Source organism: Salmo salar, chromosome 27 (assembly GCF_965601325.2).
Source record: "Salmo salar chromosome 27, fSalSal1, whole genome shotgun sequence".
NCBI lineage: Eukaryota > Metazoa > Chordata > Actinopteri > Salmoniformes > Salmonidae > Salmo > Salmo salar.
The window spans coordinates 20,647,927-20,659,383 of NC_138317.1; the positions used below are offsets into that span (position 1 = coordinate 20,647,927).

The 11,457-nt window shown below is 43.2% G+C and overlaps 1 protein-coding gene across 1 annotated transcript; it reads left to right on the top strand.

The window, feature by feature from the left end:
* The first annotated feature begins 366 nt into the window (after positions 1 to 366).
* LOC106588610 (T-box transcription factor T-A) lies at positions 367 to 7,015 on the top strand. The gene is made up of 8 exons (XM_014177766.3): positions 367 to 671; positions 1,562 to 1,826; positions 2,162 to 2,296; positions 2,422 to 2,483; positions 2,579 to 2,640; positions 2,896 to 3,069; positions 3,294 to 3,417; positions 3,634 to 7,015. Exons 1-8 carry the CDS (start codon positions 487 to 489, stop codon positions 3,896 to 3,898), a joined length of 1,272 nt encoding a protein of 423 aa, XP_014033241.1. The 5' UTR covers positions 367 to 486; the 3' UTR covers positions 3,899 to 7,015.
* Positions 7,016 to 11,457: the final 4,442 nt, after the last annotated feature.

Below are 11,457 nucleotides of genomic sequence, written 5' to 3' on the forward strand. Positions count from 1 at the left end.
GGTAATCTAAGATACATAACGAATGTATGAAATATGAACAGCTCTGAAAATGTTTTAAGCTATGCAAGAGTAAACGAAAATCCAAACATTTTTTGAAAATGCATAGGCCTAGGTCATGAAGGCTATAAACCTAAAGGAAAAGGCAGCGAAGAAGTTATTCTTATTCAAACATGACCCTGTTTAAAGTAGGCCTAGAGGCCTATAGGTACATTTTTAATGTTCTATTGACGCAATTGTGATGGGCATTTTTTGCATTGGGGACATCGAAGAGACGCTCGAAACAAGACCATTAGGCCATCGGGGTGTGGTCTCGAACGCAACGCCACACCCCTATCCCCATGTGGTCCCGGGGGGCCTTATATGATCAGGCCTTGGGCTCCCAAGCCAGTAGTACTTATCTCACTGTCAAAACTAATCTAGAAACAGTGAATCCTATTCTAACGGAACATTTCGCGGAACACCACACGAACTCATCCTATAGGAAATATGACTTCTTCAAACTCCGACCAGCGGCTGGACCACCTTCTGAGCGTAGTGGAGAGCGAGTTTCAGAAGGGCAGCGAGAAAGGAGACGCCTCGGAGAGGGATATTAAACTGGGACTAGAAGACGCAGAATTATGGACCAAGTTTAAAGAACTAACCAACGAAATGATCGTCACCAAGACTGGCAGGTAGACTATGTTTTTTGTTGTTGTTGTTGCTGTTAGCAACGGATCAAAATGAGGCCTTCGAGGCCTATTTGGTCTGCCTCATTAAAAGCCAAGTTTATCTGGAGAGATCGTAGAGCGCATTTAGGCACGACTTCTATGTCAAGGCCATCAGACTGTTAAATAGCCATCACCAGCCGGCCTCCACCCGGTTACGCAACCCTGCACCTTAGAGGCTGCTGCCCTGTAGACTTGGAATCAGTGGCCACTTTAATAATGCAACACTAGGCATGTTTAAATAATGTTTACATACTGCTTTACTCAACTCATATATATATACTTACTATTCTCCTGTATTTTAGTCAGTGCCACTCCGACATTGTTCGATCTAATATTAATATTTTTCTTAATTCCATTATTTAACTTTTAGATTGATGTGTATTTCTGTGAATTGCTACATACTACTGCACTGTTAGAGCTAGGAACACAAGCATTTCGCTACACCTGCAATAACATCTGCTAAATATGTGTATGTGACCAATCACATTTGATTTGATTTGTCTTTACGAAGCTAAATGTAACTGATGCGCCCAGGTTATATATTCAACAGACACGTTCAGCATTTCAGAATAGGCTAGATGAGAGGGTGTTGGCCCGGCTAGGCACTATCTACGTTTCACTGTGGCAACTTAAATACCATGTCAAGAATTAGGCCTAATGCGCAACCGTCGTCAAATCGTATAAACCTATTAGTAGGATAAAGTAAAGTGCACAGAAGTGGCACCCTTTTTAATGCAAACAAATATACCACCAAATAATTCAATTATATAGATCAACGGCTGAGCCAACATAACATAATATTTAGGCTTGCTTAGGCAATATGTTAATTTTAACAACTTTATTTTAAACTACAGGCGGATGTTTCCAGTGCTCAGAGCGAATGTGAGCGGCTTGGACCCCAACGCCATGTACTCAGTCCTATTGGACTTCGTGGCTGCAGACAACAACCGGTGGAAGTACGTGAATGGCGAGTGGGTTCCCGGTGGCAAGCCCGAGCCACAGAGCCCTAGCTGCGTCTACATCCACCCAGACTCGCCTAACTTCGGAGCACACTGGATGAAAGCGCCTGTCTCATTCAGCAAAGTCAAACTGTCCAATAAACTCAACGGGGGAGGACAGGTAAGGCCCCGATTGGTTTTTGTCGTCTTCTTTGTTTGTATTTGCAGTATGCATATTTATTACTATGTAAATCAATTTAAAGACAACTTGGTAGGCTAGTTCAGATTGCCCTGCTCTCTCAGAGCTAATGATGCTCTACCCTGCTGTGCTGAATTACAAAGTTAAGCCTTTCCTGGGGAACATTTCATGGCAAATCAACTTCACTATTTTTTGTTGGGCATCTGTAGGACTAAATTGATCTGCTATCTTATCCATTTTGAGTGTGTGTATTGGATCTTTGTTTTTGATTGTACTTGATTGTGATATTATTAAAATAATGTATAATTTCTCTGTAGATCATGCTGAACTCTCTGCACAAGTATGAGCCCAGGATACACATTGTGAAGGTTGGAGGGCTCCAGAAGATGATCAGTAGCCAGTCTTTCCCCGAGACTCAGTTCATCGCTGTCACTGCTTACCAGAACGAAGAGGTCAGTTGGCCTGAATCTCACAGTCACAGATATAATCATTGCTCACAATAATAAACATTTTATTGTGTCCAGCTTACAATGAAGGAAGGAAATAATAGGAGCTGTCATATTTATGTACCTTCTAGATAACTGCGTTGAAGATCAAACACAATCCATTCGCTAAAGCTTTCCTTGACGCCAAAGAGAGGTAAGAGGAAGAGACCGATATTGTGTGAGAAATATGCTTCTTATGTATTTATTTGATTTTGTGTGCCAATTCTGATGTTATGTTTTCAATTTTAGGAGCGACCATAAAGACATTCCAGACCATGGTGGAGACAGCCAACAGTCTGGTTATTCCCAACGTAGGTCTTCCCTTCAGTCTCACAACATCAACCACATTAGAAAAGCTCTTTCTAGACCTCTCCATTTCAGTTCCAACAATCATTATATTGGACATCATTTTCAAACACACTTTTCTTAAACATGCAGAAAATAATGATCCTCATATATCTTTAGTTTCAACGTCTTCCATGTCCCCAAGGAAACTATACACAGGGAACAGTATGAAAAAAGGACGCAGGTGAATGTAACCATTTTGTCTGTTCTCTTCCTTTCAGTTGGTGGTTGGTTCCTACCTGGTAACGGCCCTATGTGCTCCAGCAGCAGCCCCCCTCCGTTCAGCGGGGCCCCTGGCCACTCCTCAGGGTCTTATTGCGAGAGGTACTCCAGCCTCAGGGGCCACAGGGCAGCCCCCTACCCCAGCCACTACCCGCACCGCTCCTCCAGCTCAAGTAAGAACCTCCTCTGCCCAACCCAGCACTCTGTGAATGCACTGTTTACTGTTTGTTCTAGTCACAAGTCAGACTCCTAGGTCTAGATGACAGCATGGATATTTCAAGATGTTGGTTCATAAAAGATGTTTGAGAAATCACCCCTAAAGGTAATGCATTGTTTTGATCAGAGAAATGTTTAGTATACTGTTTTTAATCATTTCTCTATGTACTTTATCGTTTAGACAACTACATGGACAACTCGTCGGGAGCCCTGCCCACCCATGACAGCTGGTCAGCCCTGCAGATCCCTAACTCCACTGGGATGGGAACCCTGGCCCATACTAGCAACTCCACATCCAACACCAGGTATGGCAACACACGGTCATAGTTTATCATCTATATGTTTCTGATATCACTGTTTATATTCCAGCACTTTCCTGACTGCATGACTTGATCAGGAAACATTTTGGGCCCTGGGCTTAGACTTTTACTAGGCCCAGATTTCTTCCTGGTTAGGTCACATGGCCAGAAAAAAACTCGTAATCAAACCCCATTTGCTCTCTCTCTCTCTCCTCCCTACAGCCAGTATCCTAGCCTGTGGTCTGTTGCCGGGACGACCCTAACTCCTTCTGGCTCCTCCTCTGGTTCCATCGCTGGTGGCCTGACCAGCCAGTTCCTGCGAGGCTCCTCCTACACTGGCCTGACCTCCTCCCTGCCCGTTTCCTCACCATCCTCCATGTACGACCCCAGCCTTAGTGAGGTGGGTGTAGGCGTGGGCGAGGCCCAGTTCGAAAGCTCAATCGCCAGGCTCACCGCCTCCTGGGCACCCGTGGCTCAGAGCTACTGAGCACAATGCATCTTCCATCAGACATTGACTCTCCTCAAGCACCATCCTGCTCCACATCACCTCCCTCTCCTCTCTACTGCCTGACGATCACCTAGGAAACCTTTGGGTGGATGCATTACATGTGGACAGCAACGCCTGTGAAAGGCAGAGAGTCAACTCAGAAGAAGATCTATCTGAAGCAGAGAGATGTAGGGTCCTCTCAGGCCTTGTGTTTTACCAACATGACATGGTTGGTTTTTCCATTCCAAAGACCCTAGATTTTCTAAGCCATAGTCCATAGGTTGCCATTCTTAAGTTACACACTTGCAGTCTTAGTTACACACTTGCATGTGTTTTTCCATTGGGAGTTTCCTTCACTCTCTCCAAGGTGCAGTTACAAGCCAAAGACAATCTGACAATACTTCCTCCGCAATCGTTCCAGTTGCCAGTGTGTTACTGTAGTCGTGTCCTTCAGTACAGACACAGGACTCAAAGACAATCGTACACTGGCGTAAGACAATCAGGATCACTAGCTACCCAAAGCTAAGTTTATGAAGTAACCCCCTCAACTTTACTAAAGGGGCCAATTCTTACAGTGGCTTGCAAAAGTATTCACCCCACTTGGCATTTTTCCTATTTTGTTGCCTTACAACCTGGAATTAAAATAGATTTTTTGGGGGTTTGTATCATTTGATTTACACAACATGCCAACCACTTTGAAGATGCAAAATATTTTTTTATTGTGAAACAAACAAGAAATAAGACAAAAAAACTGAAAACTTGAGCGCGCATAACTATTCCCCCCCCCCCCCAAAGTCAATACTTTGTAGAGCCACCATTTGCAGCAATTGCAGCTGCAAGTCTCTTGGGGTATGTCTCTATAAGCTTGGCACATCTCGTCACTGGGATTTTTGCCCATTCTTCAAGGCAAAACTGCTCCAGCTCCTTTAAGTTGGATGGGTTCCCTCTGGTGTCCAGCAATCTTTAAGTCATATCACAGATTCTCAATTGGCCATTCCAAGACATTTAAATGTTTCCCCTTAAACCACTCGAGTGTCTTGCTGGAAGGTGAACCTCGTCCCAGTCTCTAACCTCTGGAAGACTTCTGACCAGTTTCCCAGTCCCTGCTGATGAAAAACATCCCCACAGCATGATGCAGCCACCACCATGCTTCACTCTGGGGATGGTGTTCTCGGGGTGATAAGAGGTGTTGGGTTTGTGCCAGACATAGCGTTTCCTTGGTGGCCAAAAAGCTCAATTCTAGTCTCATCTGACCAGAGTAGCTTCTTCCATGTGTTTGGGAAGTTTTCACATGTCTTTTGGCGAACACCAAACGTGTTTGCTTATTTTTTTCTTTAAGCAATGGCTTTTTTCTGGCCTCTCTTCCGTAAAGCCCAGCTCTGTGGAGTGTACAGCTTAAAGTGGTCCTATGGACAGATACTGTGGAGCTTTGCAGATCCTTCAGGGTTATCTTTGGTCTCTTTGTTGCCTCTCTGATTTTTGCCTCCTTGCCTGGTCCGTGAATTTTGGTGGGCGGCCCTCTCTTGGCAGGTTTGTTGTGGTGCCATATTCTTTCAATTTTTTAAATAATGGATTTAATGGTGCTCCATGGGATGTTCAAAGTTTCAGATATTTTTTTATAACTCAACCCTGATTTGTACTTCCCCACAACTTTGTCCCTGACCTGTTTGGAGAGCTCCTTGGTCTTCATGGTGCCGCTTCCTTGGTGGTGCCTCTTGCTTAGTGGTGTTGCAGACTCTGGGGCCTTTCAGAACAGGTGTATATATACTGAGATCATGTGACAGATCATGTGACACTTAGATTACACACAGGTGGACATTATTTGACTAATTATGTGACTTCTGAAGGTAATTGTTTGCACCAGATATTATTTGGGGGCTTCATAGAAAGGGGGTGAATACTTGTGCACGCATCACTTTTCAGTTTTTTATTTTTGAGGTTGTAATGCAACAAAATAGGAAAAACGCCAAGGGGGATGAATACTTTTGCAAGGCACTGTATGTTTGACAGTTTATTGTTACAATTAGTGTTGTTATTATTATGATACAGATAAATAAAATTAAATAATATTGGTGATCTAACATAAAAAAATGTATATGTGTGTATATAAAATATACTGAACAAAAATGTAAATGCAACATGCAACAATGTCAATGATTTTACTGAGTCACATTTCATCTAAGGAAATCAGTCAATTGAAATCAATTCAATAGGCCATAATCTATAGATTTCACATGACTGGGCAGGGGTGCCAATCAGAATGAGTTTTTCTCCACAAAACGGCTTTAATACAGATAGAAATACTCCTCAGTTTCATCAGCTGTCTGGGTGGCTGGTCTCAGACGATCCTGCAGATGAAGAAGCCGGAAGTGGAGGCCCTGGACTGGTGTGGTTCCTTGTAGTCTGTGTTTGTGAGGCCGGTTGGACGTACTGCCAAATTCTCTAAAATGACATTGGAGGCGGCTTATGGTAGATATATGAACAATCAATTCTCTGGCAACAGCTCTGGTTGAGAATCCCGCAGTCAGCATAACAATTGCAAACTCTCCCTCAAGACATCTGTGGCGATGTGTTGTTTGACAAAACTGCACATTTTAGTGGCCTTTAATTGTCCCCAGCACAGGGTGCACCTGTGTAATGATCATGCTGTTTAGTCAGCTTCTTGATATGCAACACCTGTCAGGTGGAAGGATTAACCTTGTGCACAACATTTGACAGAAATCATATTTTTGTGCGTATGGAACATTTCTGGGATCTTTTATTTCAGCTCATGAAACATGGGACCAACACTTTACATATTGCGTTCATATTTTTGTTAAGTATAAATTAACGTCCATTTTCATTCTTAGCCATTTACATGTAACTGTTTTGGATCCAGTGTCAGTGTGTTGCTTTTCGTGGCCTGAAGGAAAATAAGAAAAGAAAGAAAGAAAGTTCCTTGTATCCTCCCACAGCAGCCACGGAGAAAGAACAGATATCTCTCCTCCTTCGCTCTGTGTACATTCCCTCCTTGCCAATCATATGTACATATCTATTCTATTTGTATTTGTTGGACTTTAGAGTTTGTTTATTTATGTAATTTGAATAATAAATTAAAAGTTTCTTTGTTTTCTCAAATATGACTTCAGTGTGCCAATTACAGTCGCATTCAGTGTCTATGAAATGAGCCACTACCTTAGCTACTTCTTACCCACCACATTACTGTCTACAATCATACAATGTAAATGTCCTAAAAGGTGAAGAGGTACTGAACCTATACATTTCAGCCCATGTCATATTTAAGTTTAGAATAGAAAACTGCGAGCCAAAGCGTGAGACCCATGTCGGCATTGAAAGCATAAATAATATTTTGCTGGACTAAAGTCAATAGATAACCTACTTCAACTGTTATTCATCGACACACATACGTCTTGTATTATACCCTATATCATCAGAACTAAAAAAGAACTCACACACAGTCCACACAAACAAACGAGAAGCAGGCCAGTTTTTCATAAAGAGCCAAATTGTGAGGAAATAACTGTTGAAAATAAGGTCCTATGGTTATCACACATAACCAACACATTACCTATCACACATTGCCTACACTGAGGCTGTGGTCTCCTGCACCCAAATCCAATCATCTTTTGGGGCTTCTGTATGGAGTGTTCTATAAATACCAGTACCAACACATCTATGCTAAGTGAATTGTGTAATTGATATGACAGGTAGAGATGGAACCATTCAGGTTGAGGAATCCTTCTGAGGGGTTTCCATCGCTGACGCATCTTTGTGACAATCTTCATGAAGGTGTGGCACACGGCTAGCACGTTTACAATTCCCTGTCTGTCATTAAACCCAAAACGTATATCAACCCAAAATGCCGTATGCCAACACGCCAGATCGCCATCGCACCGGGGAGAGAATTAAAATGCAAAGCAATAACACCTCATCGTTTTATTTAGAACTTTAACTCTCCATTTTCATGGTTGTTTTGCTTTATGTGTCCCTGAAGTGACACATTCTCTAATCAGTATTATACAGTCGTGGCCAAACATTTTGAGAACGACACAAATATAAATTTTCACAAAGTCTGCTGCCTCAGTTTGTATGATGGCAATTTGCATATACTCCAGAATGTTATGAAGAGTGATCAGATGAATTGCAATTAATTGCAAAGTCCCTCTTTGCCATGCAAATGAACTGAATCCCCAAAAAACATTTCCACTGCATTTCAGCCCTGCCACAAAAGGACCAGCTGACATCATGTCAGTGATTCTCTCGTTAACACAGGTGTGAGTGTTGACGAGGATAAGGCTGGAGATCACTCTGTCATGCTGATTGAGTTCGAATAACAGACTGGAAGCTTCAAAGGAGGGTGGTGCTTGGAATCATTGTTCTTCCTCTGTCAGTCATGGTTACCTGCAAGGAAACACGTGCTATCATCATTGCTTTGCACAAAAAGGGCTTCACAGGCAAGGATATTGCTGGCAGTAAGATTGCACCTAAATCAACCATTTATCGGATCATCAAGAACTTCAAGGAGAGCGGTTCAATTGTTGTGAAGAAGGCTCCAGGGCACCCAAGAAAGTCCAGCAAGCGCCAGGACCGTCTCCTAAAGTTGATTCAACTGCGGGATCGGGGCACCACCAGTACAGAGCTTGCTCAGGAATGGCAGCAGGCAGGTGTGAGTGCATCTGCACGTACAGTGAGGGGAAGACTTTTGGAGGATGGCCTTGTGTCAAGAGGGGCAGCAAAGAAGCCACTTCGCTCCAGGAAAAACATCAGGGACAGACTGATATTCTGCAAATGGTACAGGGATTGGACTGCTAAGGACTGGGGTAAAGTTATTTTCTCTGATGAATCCCCTTTCCGATTGTTTGGGGCATCCGGAAAAAATCTGGTCCGTAGAAGACAAGGTGAGCGCTACCATCAGTCCTGTGTCATGCCAACATTAAAGCATCCTGAGACCATTCATGTGTGGGGTTGCTTCTCAGCCAAGGGAATGGGCTCACTCACAATCTTGCCTAAGAACACAGCCTTGAATAAAGAATGGTACCAACACATCCTCCGAGAGCAACTTCTCCCAATCATCCAGGAACAGTTTGGTGACGAACAATGCCTTTTCCAGCATGATGGAGCACCTTGCCATAAGGCAAAAATTATAACTAAGTGGCTCGGGGAACAAAACATCGATATTTTGGGTCCATGGCCAGGAAACTCCCCAGACCTTAATCCCATTGGGAACTTGTGGTCAATCCTCAAGAAACTAAAACCCACAAATTCTGACAAACTCCAAGCATTGATTATGCAAAAATGGGCTGTCATCAGTCAGGATGTGGCCCACAAGTTAATTGACAGCATGCCAGGGCGGATTGCAGAGGTCTTGAAAAAGAAGGGTCAACACTGCAAATATTAACTCTTTGCATCAACTTCATTTAATTGTCAATAAAAGCCTTTGACACTTATGAAATGCTTGTAATTATACTTCAGTATTCCATAGTAACATCTGACAAAAATATCTAAAGACACTGAAGCAGCAAACTTTGTGAAAATGTATATTTGTGAAATTCCAAAAACTTTTGGCCACGACTGTACTGTAGCAAACGACGAACAGGGAAGTGAACCTGGGTCGCTGGCATGAAAGGCAAAAACCTTACGCATTACACCAATGAAGTGTCAAGGAAGCAGCTACTCTTCTTGGGTCTGGCAAAATTAAGGCAGTTATACAATTTTAAGAACATTACAATTAATTCATTACAGAATTCACAACACACTAAGTGGGTGCCCTCAGGTCCATACTCCACTACCACATATCTACAATGCAAAATCCAAATGTACGTGTGTATAGTGCGTATGGGTTCACCCACTTGGTAGGAATTTTAACGTGGTTCATATAGCGAGGATCACTATAATAGCATGAATACCCATCATAGGTATGCCCATACACTTTCATCATAGGTATACCCATACACTTTCATCATAGGTATACCCATACACTTTCATCATAGGTATACCCATACACTTTCATCATAGGTATATCCATACACCTTCATCATAGGTATACCCATACACCTTCATCATAGGTATACCCATACACTTTCATCATAGGTATACCCATACACCTTCATCATAGGTATACCCATACACTTTCACCTCTTCTATTCCATCTTCGTCATGATAGGCATCAGGTTAGGTTGAGATGTACTGAAGAATGACGTCACCATTCTCTCTCTGTGTTCTTTCTCTGACAGGCTCAGGGAGCAGAGTCGGGTACCTGTCCCAGGACTGGAAGGTGATGGAGGGTTCCACACCAGGGTGTAAATGAAGGCTGCAGGGTCACAGAGCCACCGGCAAACAGTAATGAAGCAGCAATGTGACATCCAACTGGCAGGGCCGGGTTAGGGTTAGACTGCAGCAGGCCGGAGGACAGCAGGCCTGTGCACAGGAGCAAGGAGCAAAGGTTCCCGAGTCAGAATATCTCCATACCTTCATTTTATGACTTCAAACTCCATACCTCTGTCCACGTTATTGACGCTTCAAGGAGCACTCGCTTTCACATGGGATCAGCTTATGATTGAAAGGACTAGGATGTCCAAGGTTCTTTGCATTGAATATATGAAAACTATAGTTTTTGCCGGTTTATGTTGTATAAAATAATAATAGATCAAGTTGTGTAAAAGTATCTCACTTGTGTCTTCAGTGTGTGTGTGTGTGTGTGTGTGTGTGTGTGTGTGTGTGTGTGTGTGTGTGTGAGTATTTCTGGATACTCAGTGAGGATGTTTGCTGATTGGGCAGCACATGCTGGTCTTTGCTTAGTCTTCCAGTGGTAAATGAGTCCTGCTGAGTTAGGCCATCTCTCTGCTCTGTTATGGGATGTGTGTATAGCTGCAGACAGACAGACAGACATACAGACAGACAGTAGTTCAGTGACTGAAGTCTTTGTCCGTCCAGAGGGCTGAATACACAGCATGTTAGCCTGTCTGCTTGCTCTGATCACTACGACCTGCAGTCTCTGTTGGTCCTCGTTAATTGTGTGTGTGTGTGTGTGTGTGTGTGTGTGTGTGTGTGTGTGTGTGTGTGTGTGTGTGTGTGTGTGTGTGTGTGTGTGTGTGTGTGTGTGTGTGTGTGTGTGTGTGTGTGTGTGTGTGTGTGTGTGTGTGTGTGTGTGTGTGTGGTCCAAATACGCTCTACAGAGTGTGCCCGGCACTAAGTTGTGAAGGGCTGGTCTGTGTGTCCCAAACAGAAGAAGTCAATTGAGTTTTGATAAGCTCTTAGAACACCTAAGGGGTCAAGCAACTCCAATCAGAGAGTAGAAAGTCCTCTTGATTACTTATTTGTGTATAGTTTACTCATAGTGGTACCCTGGGTGCTTCTCCTGTATACTAAAAACACAAGGAGAGCTGAATAGATAAATATATAGATATAAAGAAAGATGGATAGATACTGAACAAAAATGTGAACGCAACATGCAAAATACTCTTCAGCATCTCCTTAGATGATCCCACAGGTGAAGAAACCGGATGTGGAGGTCCTGGGCTGGCATAGTTACACGTGGTTTGCGGTTGTGAGGCCGGTTG